General features: G+C 35.9%; 1 protein-coding gene across 3 annotated transcripts in view; it reads right to left on the bottom strand.

The window, feature by feature from the left end:
* Positions 1-22,619, bottom strand: part of A1CF (APOBEC1 complementation factor) — a 73,436-nt gene that overhangs the window by 40,652 nt on the left and 10,165 nt on the right. For 2 of the 3 annotated variants that reach the window (XM_019651521.1, XM_019651523.1), the window contains exon 2: positions 5,592-5,735. The exons of the other annotated variant lie outside the window; for it this stretch is intronic. In XM_019651521.1, the coding sequence (XP_019507066.1) occupies positions 5,592-5,690 (99 nt within the window). In that variant the 5' untranslated portion in view covers positions 5,691-5,735. The remainder of the gene's footprint in view (positions 1-5,591; positions 5,736-22,619) is intronic. 3 annotated transcript variants of the gene reach the window in all.

Raw genomic sequence — 22,619 nt, 5'->3', positions numbered from 1 at the left:
CATTGATATAGGTAGTTTTACATTCTGCTTTTTAACTAAACATTAAAATTTGGACATTTCTCCATGTCTTTCTTTGAAATTATAGTTTTTCATAACTATATAATTTGGAAATATAAGGTGGATCATATTTTATGTGATCAGTCTTATTGGACATTTAGGATATGTTTCTTTTTAAACATTATAAATTCCACTATTATGAACATCTTTATATCTAAATATTTATCCTCATTCCTAAGGTCAAAGAGCATGGTCAGTTTTAGGGTTTTAAATAGGAAAGTAGCACCCACACCTGTATTACTAATTTAATGCAATCTTATGTTGTCAGTTTAAATTTTGGATAAATTTACTTTCATTGCAACTACTTTATATGCATTTCAGGTCAGATGTTATATCTTATAGTTCTACAATGCCTCATACCAACCAACACATTGTGTTCAAGAATTAGGACTAAAGAAACAAAACAGAAAAACAAAAACAAAACCCAAAGCCTTTATGTTCACCAAGGACAACCATTGGATTAAGAAAGCAATGGAACTGTCAACCTCATAAAAATTTATTGTGTTGTAATGATTTTTAGAAAACAGATTATCAATAATTGGACAAACAGTGCTAATACATGCCATATTTTAAATAATTTAAAAATAATATATAAGTATCCTGAGTCTACTTTTAAAAAATATTCAGACTACTCGAGGGTGATCTGTATTAAACATATATTTGGTTTTAGTTATAGTAGATTTAAAATCAATGTAATCTAACCTCACATTGGGTAGAAAGTTTTCTGACAATCTTCATCTATGAAAATTGTGTTTTCCTCATTTTAAGGAAAAACTCCAAATGGAAGGAGCATCACATGTCAGAGTCTATGACCCATATCACTAATACACTCTTGAGGAGAGAATCATCATAATGTGATTTTTTTTTCTTTGACACTCAACAAGATATGTGCTAGTTTTGGAAAATCTGAGAAGTATAGTTAAAAGTGAAAAAGTAGGAAAAAGAGCACCACACATAATTCCATTGCCTGGAGACAAAGACTTTACAAGTTAACATTGCAGCACACTTCCCAACTATTCCTATGTGGCATAATGCAGCTATGACATTGAAAGTTTAACTTGTCCACATTATACAGTTTTTATCAATATTAATTAAATTTCTACTATATGCAGGGAATTGTATTGTTTATTTTTTTCTCTGAAGTAATTTGATAAACATTTTCAGCGATCACTATCCCAAAATATCCAATTACATAGAAACGATATCACAAAGTGTATTTTCAAACCCTCACAGGTAGGTATTATTGCATCAGGTGCAATATAACAGACTGGCTCACGTTATTAAGTAACCGGCAAAATCCTATTTTTGACAGCTGTATTTGCCCTGCTAGTGATAAGAGAGCACAAATTCGTCAACCTCTGTTTTTTTAATTCTTGTTTTGCAAGTATTCAACATTCAGTATCACAGACTGCCAAGATACAATAGAAGTAAATCCATCAAACCCAAATATAGCAAATGCCATAAAATTTGAAATGATCATTTTATGGGTAGGCTTGCTCCCTAAATTGTATTAAGATGTTTATCATCATTTTTGTACAGAGGTTAATTTTTTAAAAGTAAACCTGATGTTGCTCTCCTTTTTTGATAATCATATTAATCCTTCCTCTAATCCAGAGTAGGAAGACTGAAGTATTGAGAAGGCTAAAGGATTTTCCCTAAGTTACAAAGGCTTTGAGTCTGTGTTTCAATACATGTTGATCTTTTCTTCCAGCCTATTAGTTCAGTTCACTGTTCAATGACTAGATTGAGCAGATGCTAGAATCACAAAATCATGTCTGATAGAGTGGGAGTGTGCCCTAGTCAATCTTGTGGGAAATTAAGCCCTAGCACAGGTAAAGGACTTGTTCAAGATCATACAACTTGTGTGTAGTAGAGACCAATCTCTATCAGTCTCTGATTTGAAGTCCTATGTGATTTTCAACGCTTTGCAGCCAAAATCAGACAGGATTTTCCATTTCACTCAAAATGACTGAACTGAATCAAGTGTCTATTTACATCTTGATTAGAGGATTTAGATCTAGAGAAGTAGGTTTTAGAATTTTAGGTTTCTACATTATTGGAGAATTTCTGATCCAATAGTCATTCTGCTGACAAGTATTATTTAAAGTAATTATGTTACAAAATTTAGGCTCAACAAAATATTTTTAGCATGCCCTAACATGCTTACCTCTAAAACTGCAATCGTAAAGTTGATATTCTAACAGCTCTTAGTTCTATAAATCTTGCCAGAAATTTTGGCCAATAGTAGTGGAATTATAGCCTTTAAATCTTGGGCAAGTTAGCTAACCTCTTTGTTCCTTGTTTTTCTTATCTGAAAATTGAAGATGATCATAGTAGCTTCTTTATAGTGTTGTCTTAAGGATTAAGTGAATTAATATACACAAAGCAATTAGAATACGTGTTCAATAAATCTTTAGTATTATTTTGTTGTTAGTGATCTACATCTTCATTAATATTTTCTGAATGTAATTGAATATATAAGATCAAAGTAATACACAGATTGTCTATATATCTTTAGGGGTATTTTATTTGAAAACATTTTAAATTATGAAAGTATCATAGCCCTATTGGTGTTTTTCCTTTATTATGCAAATGTTCTTAAATCATAGCATTAGGTTTGTAAAATGATCTCCATTGTTGTTTGAGTCTCTTAAAAATATATTGTTATTTGCAATTTTTTTACATAGCTGTAATTATAACATTACAATTTCCTGTCCTGCAGAATTTTTAAAATGATCACTTAATGACTGAATACTATTTAATTGTAACAGGATTTTAAGATAGAATGGAACTCTTTCGGTCTCTGATTTGGATATGAAACCAAGTCATTGGACCACCAAGCAGGACAGGGAGGTGGAGGAAACTGTGTAAATGTTTTACATTCTTAACTGAACACCCACTGCCCCCTCTTCCATGTCTGATTTTAGAAAAAAGATCGAAGAGTTTGAGAGGAAAGTTTGGAATTTATTTAAAGATAATTTGGAGAGCACTGCTGGTGTGTTGTGAATCCTGGTTCCCCCTACCTGGGAGGAATTGCCCGGTACTTCTCCATTTATGTAAGGCAGGGGAGAGAAAGTGGAGGCAAATCACTCAAAGAGCTTGATTGGTATTCTCTGAGTTTGGGAGCACACTAGGCTGAGGGCTCTAACTCACTCCTGAGATACCTGCTGGGGAGCAGTGGTTGGTTGGCCACTTTGATGCTGGCAAGAAGAAAGGCTGGTTTTTTGTCACCTGTGCTTCTGGATTTTGTCGGGTCAGAGAATGTGTGAGTGTTTTCAGGGGCCTGGAGTGGCCACGTGTAGGAATCAGGGGTTATCTTCCACCTTCTCTAAGAGGGCTACTTGGAGTGTCAAAAAGAGCTCTGCAGAGGAAGACTGAGGCTCAAGAAAGTGACCAGACAGAGAGGAGTGCAGCCTTGTGAGGGTTCCCCAACCATAAAGTTAAAGATGTTTCTGATGATCCTATGAACTATCCCATGAGCTGACCTGCCAGGCCCAGAGAGGCTAATGCCAATATCAGTCATGCGAGCACTTTCCTGTCCCCTTTCCTTTGCTTTATCCCTTTCTTCTGCTTCAGCTCTAAGTCAGAAATTATAGTTAGCAAACTGGCATAGGAAACTATGCTCCCGAAAGTGTAAAAGAGAGAAAAATAGAAAAAAAAATTGCACTCTATCCTGACAGTGTTGGGAAAGGGAAATAGCTATAACTTTGCATGAAGTTAAGTTTTTATTGTAGTGGACTAGGCATATCAATTAGTGGAGGATCTTTTATCTGGGGGAATTTTATCTGGAGGAAAAGGAAGAACCAGTGCCCAGAATAAAATTAAATGGACAATTTATATTATTTTAGGATTATTTCTCATAAAATTCTGCTTGTTGAATATAATGATTATATGCATATATTCATACTTAATAACATCATTTTATACATTTAGGTGTGACATGTTGAGACATTATAAATAATGTCACACTAGGCATATATATATATATATATATATATATATATATATATATAGTCATTATACTTTAGATCATTAGATATTTATTTCCAGAAGGGTAACACTCTTACATATAAATATCGACAAATTGCTTTTCAAAGTGTTTAAATGCTTTCCACTGACACCGTGTTTGCATGAATGTTTCAGATACAAAGAAGTTAAAAAACTGATTTAAAAACATTTTTTTATTTTATAACATGTATGGAAGTGTTGATTACAAAAAGAAAAAAATGCTTTTCAACTGTACCTGAACATATGTAAATTAATTATTCTAAGTGTATCTGTTTAATAGATGTAAGCTATATAGAATGTTCTCTATGAATTATAAAATACCACTTTATGTGGTAGAAGGCTGCACAAAAAAATGTTTCAGTCAGTCATTCATTTTGAAGTATATTAAATTTGGAGATGAAAACTTCTAAAAGTATATTGATCCTAGAATAATTTGACTTTTATTAAGAATTAAAACTAATAATACTATAGTACCTTCCATGTTGTAAATGAAACTTTGAAAAGTCTACCATGAAATAATACTTTCTGAAATCTTAAAAATGCCTAAATAAATACTCTGCATTAGGGTGAAGAATTAAAAAATAACTTTGAGCATTATATTATCTCTAAAAAAGCATGCCTTGACTTATAAGATTAGTTGAAAACTAAATGTAGTACATCTTGTGACAGTCTGACAAGGGACACTGTTGCCTATTTTATTGTTATCCATATATGACATTGATGTCATGATAACAGCACACAGGTTTGGTTAAGTTGAAAAATTATGTGGGTAAAGGACAACAGCTGAGAATTAAAATATTTTGTCTTACTGTAGAAAGAGCAACATTACTTCTTCAAATAAGATCATTTATATGTCTCATCGTAGTTTGTTTTTCGATGCATCATAAGCTCTCTAAAGGAGTTATCATAAAGACAATATTATACAGATACTTTTTAACAACCAACATCTATGAATAGACAGTTTACGATTTTGTTTGCCTTTTCAAAAATGCTGAACATGGAGAAAAAGTATTATATTATCCTAAACTATTGGGTAGGTGCTATAAAGGAAGGTGCTGGAATAGCTAGGCTGACCCAATCATCAGTCCTTGGACCGCACATCAAGAATTCTTCCTACATCTGCACCCATCTCTCTAGAAATTAAGGTTAGTGCCTGGATAGCTTATTCTCTGCTGATTCTTGAAATACCAGCTCACTCCTGCTTCACAGACAGACTTGGACAATAAATTCCAGCTGCCTTTTCATTGACTAAAATGGCCTTTCAAAACTGGGATAGTCTCTATGCCCGTGGACACTGATTCTGCTTTCAAATGACAAGTTCAAGTTGAGTCAATGACTCAGAGCAGAAAGAATATCACCTGCAGGGCCACCTATGAAACTGAAATGATGCAACCGCTGGAAAGGGACATCCATCTGAAGAGTTATATGACTGACCATTCCCATTTTAGCATCTTAGCACAACTAATACTCCCACTACTCTGTGAATTCATTGGCGGGTCTCAGCAGATGTCACAAGAAGTTCCTACCTGGACCAAGCTATATCCTGTGCGCTGGACCAGTGCGCGGAGGGCTGCTTCCTTCTGGGTGCCGCTCAATCCATCCCCGGATTTGTGATTTGATTCCATTGAGAGTGATTATCAGCAAAAAATCAGGTTAATTAGGGTTGCTCACTGAAACCAAATTTAAGATAAATTAAGTAAATTGCTGTTGTAAAGTCCAAACTTGTCCTTTTCATGAAGGGCACCTTTAGAAAACACTCTCTATAAATGAGTCATTAAAGTTAGAGCAACTAACAGGCACCCACAAACAAGGCCAGTTAAATGTCCTCATTGAAAAGGAGTTTTTACCAAATTCAAACCACAATGAGATACCTGTCACAATGGCTATCATTAATAAATCAACAAACAACAAGCGTTGCCAAGGATGAGGAGAAAAGGGAGCCCTCAAACACTGTTGGTGGGATTGCAAATGGGTGCAGCCAGTATTGAAAACAGTAAGGAGGTTCCTCAAAAAATTAAAAATAGAACTACCTTATGAGCCAGCAATTCTGCTTTTGGATACTTAGTCAAAGAAATCCAAAACACTAATTCAAAAAGATATATGCACCCCCTATGTTGACTGCAGCACTATTTACAATAGCCAACATATGGAAGCAACCAAAATGCCCATCAGTAGATGATTGGATAAAGAAATTGTGGTACATTTATACAATAGAGTATTATGCTGCCATAAAAAGAATGAAATCTTACCATTTGCAACAACATGGATGGATCTAGAGGATATTATGCTAAGTGAAATAAGTCAGACTGAGAAAGACAAATACCATATGATCTCACTTATATGTGGAATCTAAACAACAACATAAACGAACAAAATAAATGAACAAAATAAATGAACACACAAAACAGAAACAGAACAAACTGATGGTTACCAGATGGGAGGGGAGTTGGGGGGTTGGGTGAGAAAAGTGAAGGGATTAAGAAGTACAAATTGGTAGTTACAAAATAAACATGGGGGTGTGAAGTATAGCATAGAGAATATAGTCAATAATATTGTAATAACTATATATAGTGCCAGGTGAGTACCAAGGAATCACTTCAAAAATTATATAAATGTCTAACCACTATGTTGTACACCTGAAACTAATATAAAATAATATTGAATGTCAACTATAATGAAAAAAAAAGTTTTTACAAGTGTTCGATTTCAGTTGAACTTTAGAAGTAAAAAATGAATAACATCCCTTCTCCAATTAGAATGCAAATCAGTAATTCTCAATCCAATGATCTCTGAATTTCACCAAATTCTCAAAAACACATTGGATCTTATCAATTAAAAGAATATCCAGAACGGTCCTTGCAGATGTGGGAAAAGCGCACTGTCACAAAAGCAAATCAACTTGTATAAGGTCGTAACATCCTGAGAGTTTTAGCTGCATTTACCTAATTCTTTGTGTTAACTAAGATATTTATCTACTTACTTGCCAAAGATAAATTTCTAGAGCAGAGTGTGCTGGTTGCAGATATACAGAACTCATCAGGCAAATTACTCTATGTAGTAAAAATATCACCTGGGTTTTAATGAAACAAGAACAGTGGATCCTTTTGGATGGTGTTGGAAAGACCTGCTAACACCCAGATCATATATCACATACACAACTCAGTAGAGGGCATGAAACCCTTGCTAAAATTTAAGAAATTATGAAAATTTACATATGTCTTTATGTTTATGTATGTAGATATGAATATGCAATTTCAGCATGCTATTGTCTAGACTTTCAATTTGGGACCATGATTTGAACCCCATTCCAAATGTGATGGTTGTTCAAATTTGCAGGTTCCCAGGGCAAAGACAGGGCCATGCTGACGGTTCCAGATTATAGTGGTGCTGGGCCCTGGAGGCTCCCAGGTACATAATGGCTGAGACTGACCAGCCAGGTGAGAGTGTGATGGCTCCGTGAAAGCTCTGTGCTGGGTCTTCACTCTGCTTAGTGTGTTCTGCCAATCAAGACAGAGGAAACATGTTTTATGATGATTTACATGAAATGCAAATCTAACGTATTTGATGGTAGGCCCTTTAAAATCTTTTCTGTCCTGTGCATTGAGATTTTCTATACTGATTTTGGTTGTCTTTTAAAGATTGAGAATGAAGGACTATTACTAACATAGGAAACTGTGCCAAAAATTGGGTGACAAAAAAAAAAAAAAGGTGAAGCTGAGGTGATCATTTCAGTAAAATGCAGCTTCAGAGTATTATTAAAATAATCGAATTTAAAATGTCCCTGAACTGATAGACAAGCATCATTTAGAAAGTAATATTTTCAATATAATTTTAAAAACCAAAGGAAAAACAATATGAGATCCCCGAGAGAGAATATCCATTAGCTGTTATAGGGACAGAACAGTTTTACGCTCCACATATGAGCATGCCCTTTCTAATAATTCTTGCTTGCTCGTGACCCAGGTCAATTCAGTTTTCACTCACTTATTCTCTCAGGAAGTATTTAGTGCTATCTGTATGTCAGCTCCACCCCCTGTTCAACTTTAGGGCATCGTGTTTCATGGGCAGTAGGCTAACCTAGCTAATTAACATACCAGTTCCTGCGTCTGTACTTTGCAAAAGGCAGTGATTAAAAAAGAAATCCCAGCTTTCTATTTTGACGAAGACAAATTTAAAAGTATCTTTCTGATATCCACATAGCAATCCAGGTTGGGACATGTAACTTCCCTGACACATTTAGAGTGTAAATGCTCTTTCGGTGCATACTGCAAGGTAGGGGAAAAAACCAAGATCTATTTTCAGTTTATAATCCTAACTGGCTGGTGAATACAGAACGATATAAATCCTCTTAAAAAAATAAAACTACAAAAGACAGTTCAGAGATTAACAAAGAAAACTAGCTTTTTAGATGAGATCTAACTTTTGCACTTTTCCTAAATTTTGCTAAAATGGTCTTTTTATCAGGGCACTCGCAGACTCCCACAGTGCTGAATTTAACCTTCAAGACCAGGGAGGCCATAAGTGGACTTGGGGTCTGATGAGGTTAGTCACGTGTGTCTTACAGATGTTTGAAGGCAAAGTCTGTTGTCTTTTTGGCCAAGTTTTAGATTTGCTTTTGCTGAACTTCATCTTTTCTATCAAAAGAAAACAGTTCATGGTGAAACAAGTTTTACTTACAAAACCTACTTTTAGTTTTGGTTAATAATTAGTCAAGGTGATTAAAGATATTTTACATCAGAAAGGTCTTTTGATCATACATACATTCACTCTGAAATTATTAAGAAAACCTCTCTAGCTTCTCCATATAGTGTCAAGTCATTGGCAATCAGGACGTGGAAATAAAATTCAGAATTTGCCATCAGAGAAACTTGATCTTCGATGTTTATTTCTCAAAAACAACCCGCTCTGTCAACGTTGCCCTAATCTAAGGAGTGAACTTGAATCCCAGATAAATATTTTTTTAAGCAAGTCAAACTTTTATTTCAAAAATTGGTCAATTTGAAAGAAAAGTTTTGCAATACGTTTTCTAATTTAGCACCTTGTAAATTCTTCAGATCTTAGGCTGTATTTTAAAAAATTAGCTTCCAATATAATTTATTGAGGCAATAGATTTCAAAACCTATACATAGCAGGCATTAAGACCACTGGAGCTAACAGAAAGCACTCATGAGTATTTATCACTTATTCATTCAAATATTATTTACTGAGTACCTAGTATCATCTAAGCATTTTTTGAGACACTGGGGATATAGCAGAGAACAAAAGAAACCCCTCTCCCCCCAAATCTGTTTTGTAGTGTTTTATAGTGGGTGAGACAATAAACAAAATAAGTAAAACATACAGTGTGCTTATAATACTTTCTGAGGAGAAACAAATAAAGAATGGAGGAGAAATATGGAGTGGAATATGAAGTGTATGTGTGTGGTGGGGGTGGGGTGGAATTTTAGAAAGCATGGTCCAGATAGGATGAATTTGGGAAGAGAGCTAGGTGAAGTGAGAGATGTATTTGGGGGAGAACATTCCAGTGGGCCTGGCAAGTGTAGGATTCCCTAAGGTGGGAGCTTATTGATGGAATAGCGAGAAAGTCTACATGGAGAGGACAAAGCTGTGTGAATGAGGAGAGAAGGGCAACCAGGTCACGTAGGACCTTGTAGATCATGGTAAGGACTTTGACTTTTGCTCTGAGATGTGAAGCCAGAGGATCAACAAGATTTCACTTAAGTTTTAACAGGATCCCATAACTGTTGAGAACACATTGGAGGGAGTGGAATGAAACTGGGACACAAGGGAGAAAAAGGAGGTGTGTAATGCAAACACAGGGCCTGTCTGGTCCTGTTTTTATTTAAACTTTTGCTATTTTAAATTATGAATTTTGCACGTTGATCTTGATTTTTAAAAAATATTACATTAAAATATCATTTGCCTGATTACTGAGTTGTTTGTTTTTTAGCTGAGCTATCTTGCCACCTGTTGGCAGCTCAGCGCCAGCTCAGCTCAGCCCAGAATCGAACCACTGTTGCTCAGAGCTCACACTCTTGAGTGAGCTCTTAAGCAACTGAGCCACTCAGCTGGCCCAATGATTACTGAGTTTTTGATGCTTCTTAAATTTTTCATTCAAGGCAGTGTCTCACTCTAGCTGGTAGAGTAGTTAAGGGGAGAGAACCAGTTAGGAACCATTGCAACAAGTAGTTAAGAGATAACTTGGACTAGAGGGATGATAGTGGGGGTTGATGAAAAGTGGTCAAATCTTGTATATAGTTTACAGATAAATTGGATGCATTGTGAGAGAAAAATGAGAAGTCAAGGATGACATCCAGTTTTTTGGCCTGGGCAACTGGAAGAATAGAGTTGCCATTAACAGAATTGGAGAGCAGCAAGTTTATGGGAGAAGAGCAGGAGCTCAGTTGCAGGCACGTTGATTTTGAGATGCCATTGGCTAGCTATGTGGAGAGGTTGAATGGACAGTTAAATACCTGAGTCTGAATTTTACCAGAGAGTTCCAGATAGCCAATATTGATTTGGAAGGTATCTGCATAGAGATATTTAAACTGTAGATTTGGATGAGATCATCTAGGGAGTGAGTGTAAAAAACAGGTCCAAGGACTGATCTCTGGGGCACTCCAAGTTTTGGAAGTCAGGGAGACAAGGAGGAACTATTAATAGCAAAGCAGAATGGGATGGGGGAAACCAATAGGAGGAGAACCAGGTTACTGAGGTGGACTGGAAGCCAAGTAAAGAAAGGATTCTTGAGAACAAATGAGTGAGCAGGTGTGCAAAGTCCTTCTAAGTCAGCGGTTCTCAACCTTCCTAATGCCGCGACCCTTAATACAGTTCCTCATGTTGTGGTGACCCCAACCATAAAATTATTTTCATTGCTACTCTATAACTGTAATTTTGCTACTGTTATGAATTGTAATGTAAGCATCTTTTTGTTTTCCAGTGGTCTTAGGCGACCCCTGTGAAAAGGTCACTCGATCCCCAAAGGGGTTGCGACCCACAGGTTGAGAACCACTGTTCTAAGTCAAATCAGGTGATGTCTGAATACGAACGCAGACCCCAGAGCTGGACTTTCTGGGTTCAGATCCTCATTCTGATGATTACTGTGTATTCTGAGAAAGTTCCTTAACCTCTCGGTGTCTCAGTATCCTCAGCTGAGGAAGTACTGGTATTTCTCAGGGTGATTGTATTGCATGAGTAAATATGTAGCAGGGGCTTTGGAAGATTTCCTGGCATGTAGTAAGTGATAGATTAATGTTAGGCATAGGTATATAAAATATAAAAAAGAGAAAAGGAGAGGCAATATAATCTTTAAGCACCTCAGCTTCTCAATGCAGAGATTCTGCAGTAAGAAATTCCATGAGTTCGTGGAAAAGAACTGTTATCTAGATGCAAGTGGCTGAGTGAAGAAATGAAAGTTGCATGGAGAAGGGTTACAGACAGTATTACAGGAAAGAATCATGGATACCCCCTTCCCGCCCCAAGCACAGTTCACAATTCATCTGTGAATTGGGGTAACAAGCAGACTGTGAACAATGCTGTTGTGCAGACGAAATGAGCAAACACCTGTGAAGAAGTATTTAGTTTAGGTCTGGCATACAGCAAGCACTTCAAGATGATTTACTACTGTTATTCCTAAAACTTATGTTGGAGGAGAGAAGCAGAGTGGAGGAATAATTGCAAAGCAATTCCGGAAAGGGCCTGCTGGAGATGACAGCACTTCCTTGTGTAACTTCCTCCCCTCTCCCTCTTGCTTATATTCATTCTGAAAATGGGTTATAATAATATGAGGGTGGGCTAATAATATGAAAAACCAAGGGTCTCCTCTAGCTCTGCCAGCTTTTGTTACTCTGTGACCAATGTCTCCCATCCTCTAGGACTGTTTCTTTTCTTAGCAGAGGAATACTTTGTTCAAATGTATACTCATCACCAAGCCTGCTAGGTTCCCCTTTTATTGCTTTGCCTACATCCCAGTGGAAACTCTGAGCCTCAGTTTCCTTACATATAAAATTGATAGTAGTTTCTACTTCAGAGAGTTGTTTTGAAGATTAAACATGAATACATTTAAAGTACTTATAGTGGTCCCTCATATTTAATAACTGCCCAATAAGAGTTAGCTGTTATGTTACTTTATTATTATAACTAATTTCTAATTCCAAGGGGTAGAGTTTCATACCCACTTGCAGAGAGGATAAAGTCCCAACTCTTTAGCATGATATATTGTTTCTTCAGGATTAGATCCCAGACTTTCCTTCCAGGGTCATTTACATCCTCTGCCACGGGAAATTACCTTGTTTCCTGGTACTTTCTGGCTCTCTGCTTGGATGCCCTTTCTTTTCCTTTTCACACCTGCTCACTTCATGACACTGACACTATCGATACTTCTAAATTTGATTACAGTGTTGTCTGCTCTAGAGTGCTTCTTTTAATACCCTTCTTGGGTAACATTGGGTACCACCTCCTCAGTGCTCTCAAGAAACCCTGCACACCCCTGGACTGTGGTACACAGTAGTGTAGTTATTTGCTTACTATCTTTCTCACTACACTATGAACTTCCTGAGTGTAAGGACTATGTTGTACAGCAGGTCCTCAAATAACATTGCTTCCCTCAATGTTGTTTGGTTATAATGTTGATAAGAAAAAAAAATTCTGGTGGGGGCCAAGGTCTGTGTGGGTTTTCTTTGAATACCCTGGTTTCCCCCCACATCCCAAAGCTGTGCACGTGAGATGAATTGGTATGTCTGCGCTGCCCCAGTCTGAGTGAGTGTGGGTGTGGGTGTGAGTGGCTCTGCAGTGGGTGGGTCCCTGTCCAGGTCAGGTTTCTGTTTTGCACCCTGAGCTGCTGGGATGGACTCTGGGTACCATGACCCTGAACTGGAATAAGTGGGTTGGAAAAGAGTTATCTTACCTGTTTTTATTCATCTTTCTTAAATGTATGTGTAGCTCATATTTATTTCGATGTTTACTATTAGAAGGGTTTTGGATCTTTATTTAGAAGCTTGGTGATGTTTTTGTGACCAGAAATAAGCTATAGGAACTTAACTCTTGTTTATATCAATTAGCCTCTGGTAAAAGTGATTTCATTATAAGTCATTACACTTAAAGTCACAGTTTCCAAGAACTAATCAATCAACGACATTAAGTGAGGACTTACTATACTGATTTTTGTTTGCTTGAAAGGCTTAATCGGACCTTATGCTAAATACTCAGTAGTTACTTGTGAAGCAAATGGAAGACTTGGGGTCAGCATTTTACAAATTGTACGGACTTGCACTCGACCAGAAGTAAAATGAATCTGTAGCGTCCAGTCTCTTAATACTTAGTATTTTTGTTCCAGTCACTTCCTGCAAGTCCTCTCCTGGAATAAATTTGCTTTCTGTGAGAAATTGACTTGAACGGTTTCTCTCCATGTATGAATATGTCATCGTATTTATGTGAGAGGCAGAAAAGTAAAATTTTTAGAATGCAAATGATTGAAAAATAGAGTTGAAATTTAGACTTTCTTTTCTTTTTCTCAATGCTTTTCTGGTTTTATAGTTGCAAATTTGGTGCCTATTTGCTCAAGAGAAAAAGGGCCTAGAAGTTATTGGGGGTTCAAGATTCCTGCCTTCCTGAAAGTCATGGGTACAGTGGCCTAAACATTTCACCTCATTACTTGGTTTTGAGACTGCTCAGTAGAAATTAGGAGTTCACTGTTGGGCAAGGTCAGAGCTGCTGTCCCTGACCTTGGACCCTGCTGGCTCCATGTACCAGAGGGTCCTGGCTTAGAGAAGGTGTTAGGAAAACAGATAAGAAGGAAGCTGAAAGAGAAAAGCAGGTTGCGGGAGGGGGTGTTATATCTGATATTTCCAAATCTAGACCTGTCTGGGGGATACTGTGTGCTGCTCTGTAATTATAACCCAGATCTATCAAGGGGAAAAGCATTTATTTTATACATAAAAAATGGTCCCACATAGAGAACCACACAGCGGAAGGAAAATAGAGTATTTTAAGTGACACTGGTTGTTTAGATTTGCCCAAAGTTATTGGCAATGCTGGAAGATTTTAATGCTCTGTTGAAACCTAAGTTGGCGGCAAAGGAAACAGAGAAAATGGGAAAACAAGTTTTTGTTTTAAGCCTCTCAAAATTGTAAATTGGGCAAGACACGAGACAAAGGTAAGGGAAGTATGTGATGGAAAACACACTTAAAGGGTGAAGAAAGAATGGTTGGAAAAGCCAAAGCAGAAATGGTAGTTGTGAATGATAGGCAGAAAATAACAAAAAGAAGGTAAAGGATAAAGACAGAGAATTAAACTTAGAAGATTTCTTGGTTGAACATTAAATATCTTCAATTTTAACCAAAAGCTCAAGACATATTAATTTAATAGCTACTACACACCTGGCACTGTACTAGGCAATTTAGATTTAGGAAATGGAGTAGTTTTGTTCATATCATAGTTTCTATCTTATTTCATTTGACTTTTTTGAAGAGGACGGGATGAAAGGCTATTTCTGACTCAGCAGGTAAGCAGAGGAGAGGCGTTCTTTAATAATTGAACGGGGAGACTTTGGGGCTTGTACTTGCAATGTGCCCCATATTCACTGTAGATTGATGGCTTCACTGGCCATTGGGACCTTTCCAAACTGAATCCAGTCTTTCCTCATGTGTTATTGTGCACTGAAGTTGCATGATGTAAGCTGAGCATAACTCCTATGCACCATGCAAGTTGTATAAGTGGTTTTCTCATGAATATCAACTTTCTAGGAACTCCTGGGAATTTACACAGAAGAAGTTCCAGAGTGCATTGAAATGGTTTGTGAAGGATTTATGACCAAAGTTATGTGTATGCCTAATGATGCTAAGTAAGTATTACTTTGCATTACTTGATAACAAAATACAAATTAGCTCTAAAATTGTCTTTAGAAAAATGTTTATAATTGGTATTAAGCTTATTTTAGTAGCAAGTTAATGTGATAACTCTTTATTTAGCCATGCACCATGAACCATAGCAAAAATTAATAGAATATATGCATATGTAAAATTTTAAAATGTAGCCATAAAAACATCACACAGAGTCCCAATATGTGGCATCTTATTTTTTAAAAGTAATATATATCTAAAAAAATTAAATTAACCAGAATCCCTTCCTTGTTATTAAAGCATTAGTAATGAATCATGCATTACTTTGGTCCTGGTCAATTTGGGCCTAGACAAGGCCCAAAACAAAGAAAAGAAATCAAGTTGTTCATAGTAGATATATTTATTTTATTTTAGTAAGTTCCACAGTTTTAGGGTGGGGCAGGTTTGCATTTAAATTTCAGTTCAGCCACCAGGGTTGAACTTTTGTGAGACCCTGTTTCTTATTCTAACAAAATAACACTGATACCTAACTTGAAGTTTTCTTTTTTGTTTGTTTGTTTTAAACAAAGGAGTAAATAAATCAGATAATGGATATGAGATCACCTAACATAGTGTTTGGCATATAGAAGGTGCTCAATAAGTATTCCTTTTTTGTCCCTTATCTGTTTCTTTGTCTAATTCATCTTAATCATCATCTGGGGTTCTCTGCATAGTTATTCTTCTTTCTATTGGGTCGTCAGGAAAGTCATGATGCATTTTTGCATTGAAAAACATAGAAAAATACGTCATGACTTTCCCGATGACCCAATAGCAATTGTCTGAGGTGAAGAGAAATGTCACTTTGAACGCATTATCTTAACCTCTTTCATACAGCTTTAATAATTGATCTAGTTATTTCATTTATGTTTGTTTTCACTTTTTAATAGAAAAAATCCTTAGGATCCTGAGTCTGTGTACCTTTGTGTCTCATAGAGCATCTTAATTGTTATAATGAAAATTAGACACAACCTAAATTTTCAGTGATGAAGAAATATTTGAATAAGCAGTGGTACAGTGAAGCCAATAAAATTGATGTTATAGTAGAATACATAATATTTCAGATAGATATTTGTGAAATATAATCAAGTATAAAAGGAGGGCTACAAAACAGAATGTGTAGTCTCATTTTGTGTTAATTTTTATATTCATAAAATTTTTTATTATAAAATGCTAACTGGTTATATCTGGGTGGTGGATTAACAAGTTGTAGTTCTCATTCTTGCCTATTCATCTATTTTTAGCTTTCAATAACAAACAGCTCTTACTTTAATAATTAAAAATATAAGTTAAATTACATTAATAAATGTATGTCAATGAAAACAAATCATATCAAAAACGGTGAGATGTGGTTGCGATCCTTTTCTGAGGAAACTTTTATCATTTATTAGAAAAGAAAAAAATGTTGAAAATAATATAACTAAGCATTCAACCAAAGAAGCTAGGAAAGTAAGAAAATAGACTAAAGAAATTAGAACAAATCAAAGATAAATATAAATTAATAAAACAGAAAAATCTGTAGACTGCATAAATAAACGTAAAAGCTGACTGAAAAGACTGACTGGCACCTTAGCACACTTCTGGCAATCCTGACAAGGTAAAAGGGAGAAAACCTATTTTAAAAACAAGGGGAAAAAATGAATATAAGCACTGATCAAGAGACTTTAAAGAAAATAATGTTTTTATCAATATTGAAAAATATAGATACAGTGGACAATTATCTAAAAAATGGTAAACTCTTAAGGTTATCTCAAGGGTATGTTTAAAATTTGAGTGAACTATTATAATAAAGTATATTGAAAAATTCAATGCTGTTCTTTCCAAATAGCATAAGGCCCAGGTGGTTTTATTAGGCAAATTGTACAAATAATTAAAAAAACAAATAATTCTTTTGTTATATAAAAGCCTTTGAACCATAGAAAAACTGGAAAACTGATGAAATTATCTAGAGACATCGTATCTCGGATACAAAGCAGACAAATATATCACAAAACAGATAACTAGACTAATATCACATATAAGTATACATATGAATTGCATATAGCAAAGTATCAAAATACTAATATACAATAAACATGATGAGCTTATCATAAGAATACAAAGATTATTCAACATTAGTAATTCCAGTAGTTCAATTTACTTCATTTATAAAGAAGAAAAAATATATTATCATCCCAGTTAATGTAAAAGTGGTACTTAATAAAATTCAAAACCCACTACTGGTTTAAAAAAATCTGAACTCCTAGTAAGTTAGCAATAGAGTAAAACATCCTTAAATTGATAAAGAGCATCTATCAGAAACATGAACCAAACATCATGTTTAATAGTGCAACACTGCAATCATTCGTTTCCATTAAAAACAAATCAACTATACAAAACTATTAAAACTAATAAAAGACTACTGCAAAAAGACAGTTATAAAATAAATGTTCCCTATTTAAACAGAAGCAACAAATGTAATGAGAAAATCTGAGCTGTATAAACAAAACATAAAATAAATCAGAATAGACTTAATGCAAAGTATCCAAAATCTATATGAAGAAAATGGTAAAAATTTTACTGAAGGATATAAAAGCCTACATAAATGGAAGTCTTATTATTGTAAAGATATAAGTTCTTTCCAAACTATTAATCTAAAGCAATGCCAATTTAAATTCCAATAAAATTATTTTGAAATTTGAAAAGTTGATTCTAAGGTTCATCTGGGAAGAAAAATGTGTACTACATGCCACAACATGTATTAAAAGTATAGAATTATTTGGAGGCAGCCTAACCAAAGTTAAAATTAAAACAGGCACAGGAATAGACAAATAAATTAGTGGAGTAGAGTAAAAAGTCTAGACCCATACTTTTGTTTTTAATGGAATTTGCCAATAGGTGCTTTTTCAAATCATAAGGAGATCATAGACAATTTGAGAAACAGATTGTTGGCATACCATCTCACAAAATATACCCAATTCTAAGTGGGTCACCGAAATAATCCTTAGAAACATTATATAACAGCTACAAGAAAATAAGGGAGAATATTTTTATAATCTTACAATGCAGAAGGCCTTCCTAATCAAGCATATCAAGAGCCACAAATAAAAATGCTAACAGATTTGACTGCTTAAAAATTAAAAACATCTGTAATGGCAAAATAAAGTTAAAAAGAAGCCACAGGCTGGAAGAAAATAATTTCTATTTATATAACATACAGAGAATTAATATCTGTAATATAAAAAGAGTACTTTAGAAGCAATAATGAAGAGACTCACAAATCAGTGGGCAAATGAGCAAAGGGCATGAACAATTAATTCACAGAAAAAAGAAATATAAGTAGTTCATAAAGTATCATTTAACTGGGATCGTTGTCATTTTAGTGACCAAAAAAGGCAAATTAAAAAACCAAGATACCTTGGTTTTGCCTATTATGCAGAAAACTTTGAAAAGATTTCAAATGAGAATAATAAAACTAGCTAACATTTACTAAACACTTACTATATGCTATGTTCTAAAAACTTTAAACATAATTAATTCATTTATTTCTCAATGAAATTCTACTTGCTAGGTATTATCCTTCTTAGGATACAGGTAATAAACCAAGTTGGAGAGGTTAGTTAATGTGCCCAAGGTTATTCAGGGAAGTAGCAGACCCATGGTGGGAACCTGGGTAGCTTGAGGCCAGAGTCTGTGCTCTTAATTACTAAATTTGGCTTCTCAGTTTCCTCACCTTAAAAACATGGGCAAATGGTGGCAGGGGGAGGAGAGAGATTTAATATCTACCCAGGTTCCTTTAAAGTGTTGCTGTGAGGAACACATGACACCCCAATGAAATAGATGAGAGTGGTAGCCATTCCCTTCTCTAGGGGCAATTGGTCTTGGTCATTTAAAGCACTCTGGTAATTTAGCCTCTTGGCTGGAATGAAAATGAACTATTGTAACTTAACTCGTTGGAGTGATGCTGTGGGTGGACCATCTGATGGTTCACTTGGACACATTCAAGATCTGAGCCCCTTTGGACATGATCTATATAAAATGGACACATGACCATTATAAGCCTCTGTTATGCCCTTGGTCATACCTCATTGAAACCTGTCTCCTTGGCAGACTGTAGAGTCTTCAGAGGTGACTAAGTGATGTATCAGCTTGGCAGGATCTGACTTGGATTTCATGTGAATTTCCATTTGCGTATTTAAAGTGTTGGTTCCTTCTTCCCACTGATCTTGAGCTCCTCTGGATTGCAGAGAGCCGGAGAGGAAGAAGTCAACTATGGAACAAATATCTGAAGGAGCAGTTTCTCCTTCTATCTCCACCTTCAAATGTCCATGTAATTCCTTTTCTGTTTGTTTGTTTTCGCTTTTCCTGTGTCTTACTCTGTTCTATTCTTTAATCCTGTACTTGTTCTCTCGTTCCCTTGGTGACAATCCTGGCTAAAGAAGTTGCTCATTTTATCTAGAAGGTTCATTGTAGTTTTAAGACAAGGTGTTAACTATTGTAAAGCAATGTGCTTTAGAAAGCACTGACAGACTTTCTAAAGAAAATTATTAGTTTTGCAAAAATGTATAGGGCCAGCCAGTACTTTGATTACTGTTTGTTGATGTTTAAATCCATAAACCATCCTATTTGGAGTCACTCCAAGTCCTAAATAGTGTAACTTAAAACAGCAAAACCTAAGGCACTGGGGAAATTGCACCACAGTAAAACTATCTATAGAGAAAAACATAACTATACTGGAGAAAAAATACTATTGGAGCTACTGACTTAGAATTTATCAGAGAAAAAGAACAAGGAGATGTGAAATAGGCTAATGATTGTATTGCAGTTTTTGTATATATCCTTGTGTATATGCACACATATGTGTACACACACACACACACATATGTGCACGCACCTGGACTAAATCAGTGAGGAGCCATGTTTTTCCAGGTTTTGTTTTTGTTTTAATTCAAAATGAGAAATCACACACAATCTCATTTGAAAAGAAAATGTTCCCCAAACTCTCGGGAAAGTTAAGCACATTCATCTGGCCCACAGATCATCATTGTTGCAAAACAATCCCGACAGCTAGAAATTTTTGTTTTGTGTTTTGTTGGAGGAATAAGTAATTTCAAATAGAATGATAAATTTATTATCATTTTAAAAGTCTGTCTAAAATTGCATAACTTACGGTCCAGTAGAAACACCTTCTACTTTACAGCCTATTCTCATTAAGTAGATATTATAGAGGTACATTTTCTCTGCTTCAAAAGACATTTTACCATTTCTTTGCTTAAAATACCCTTTAAATATCAATAAAGAGCCTTTAAACCCCTGGATTTTAGCTTGTAACTGTAAATTACACAAGAAAAGATAGGAGAGAAGCAATCTATTCACATCTTGTCAAACTAGGACTTTGAGATTTAACTGAAATCCTTAAAATATTGTACCATTATTAAAACTTACTTCAACCTGGCACTAAACAATTATTTAAGAATAGCCACAATCAACATCAGCTGACAACAGGTATGAGATGCAGGAGCTATGAAGACCCCCTCCCTGGTTTCACATTATTATCACTTATATCTGGGCACAATCCTCTCCTCCCCCAGAAGGATTCTGATTCAACTGGCCTGGAGTGGCACCCAGGAAATGGTATATTTTAAAACCTCCTCAGATGATAGTATGCAACTGAGTTTAAAATTTCTGAATTAAGTTCCAGTCTATACATTTTAAATATCAAAGAAGACAAAACAATGGAGAGTAATTGAATTCATTCCACCTTCCAAAGAGGATGGATAAATAAAATTTTTACTAAAAAAGAAGAAAAGAAAATCTGTGATAGAAAGGTAGAGATTAGATTATATGAAAAAAGGGAATAATTTTAAAATCCTCGACATTTTCATCATTTCTAATGAGTAAATGTTTTCCTAATTTGCTAGTACTTAGAAATAATGACCTTGAACTACGAAATGTGTATGTATATAACTACCAAATGTGTATGTGTGTGTGTGTGTCTATACACACACACACACACACACACACACAGAGACATTCTTCCTAGATTCTGGCTGAAGTGATCTGTTTTCAACCGTTTCCATGAGAACCAACCACAAAGGTACTCATATTACCACTGCATGCATAAAACTATGACTTGCCCTGGCTCTGTGTATGGTGCGGAAGCAAGAGCTGTGAGATAGGGAAGGGAGAGAGAGTAGAAAGTAAGGATGGCTTTCAGAAGAGAGAGGACCAGAGGTAGGAAGTACATCATTGAGCCAAGTGAACAGCATGGCTCCTGAGCAGATCTGTGAATCCTGCTGCTGAAGTCCTTTCAGCCTTTTTGTCCAAAACAACCTGCAATACAGGCTCCTTATGAAGCCTGGATCTTAACTTCTTTTCCTGCTTTCTGTACCTTTGTAGCTTTACTTGTTCCTCTTACATTCCTACTCTCCCATTCCCCACCCCCTCTTCCATTACTGGACTTAACCTGAGCTCAGCCAAAGTGTAGAATGAAACTTCACTGCGTACGACCCTCTGGACACTGCTTCCCTTTGTTGCTTACCACTGTCAGATCAATCTCCCTAAAATGTCCCTTCTAATATCCCCCTGTTCAAAAACCATCATGGGCCTCATCACTAACTCTAAAGAAACAGCCCATTCCCTTAGCTTAACATTCAGCTCCTGCCATGATCTAGCCCTGTCTACTTTCTCAATTATCTCTCAGTGAAAGGCTAGAGCTATTCTACACTCGAGCTCAGTAGGTCTCCCAGACACACCAGTTACTTCTTAGGTTTCTTTGTTTTTGTTTCCCATTTTCCATGTTTCTAGAATTCCCATCCTTCTTTCCATAATCTCTCTGGCTTAGCCAAATGCATGCCTGCTCCATCAGGTTCTAATGTTGTTATGCGGTATGTATGTAATGATGCACAAACATATACGTGAGTGTGTGCATATAAGCAGGGGTGAATAAACTCCTGGCAGCCAGTGTTGGCAGCACATCACAAAAGAGACCTCCATATACATGCTTTTCCTTCTGGAACTAGCTCTGACGTCACACCTTTACACATCCTCCAGCCTCTGCTCAACTTGGATAAGAATATCAGAAACTCTGAAACAGAAATCTCTGTAAGTGAATTATTCTTGGTGGCATTGAAGATTCATTGAGAGATGAATAATAATAATTTTTTCATCCAAAAAGAATTTTGGAAAATTTTATTAGCAGAAGAAAACTGTTCATGTGTTGGAGGAGGAAGTGGACGATGGGGAGGATATAGGGAGCTTTAAAATCCGATGACACGAGGAGCTTTCTATTCCCTAAAGGTTACGCTGTGATGGTTAATTTTATATGTCAATTTCACTGGGCCACAGGGTGCCCAGACATTTGGCCAAATGTTTTGGATGTGTCTGTGAGGGTGTTTTTGGATGAGAATAACATTTAAATTGATAGACTGAAGAAAGCAGATTGGGCTTTCAACGTGGATGGGCCTCATCCAATCAACTGAAGCCCTGAATAGAACAAAAAGGCTGAGTAACAGGGAACTCCATCTGCCCTGGGACATCAGTCTTTCTGGTCCTCAGACTTGAACTGAAATATGGGCTCTTCTTGGGTCCCGAGCCTGCTGGCTTTTGGATGGGAACTACACATTGATTATCCTGAGTCTCTAGCTTGCCATCTACAGATCTTGGTAATTCTCAGCCTACATAATCATATATGCCAACTCC

The sequence above is a fragment of the Hipposideros armiger genome, unplaced genomic scaffold (genome assembly GCF_001890085.2).
Source record: "Hipposideros armiger isolate ML-2016 unplaced genomic scaffold, ASM189008v1 scaffold_161, whole genome shotgun sequence".
Lineage (NCBI taxonomy): Eukaryota > Metazoa > Chordata > Mammalia > Chiroptera > Hipposideridae > Hipposideros > Hipposideros armiger.
Note: the sequence above shows the minus strand (reverse complement) of the source record. Positions and strands in the feature narration are given on the sequence as shown.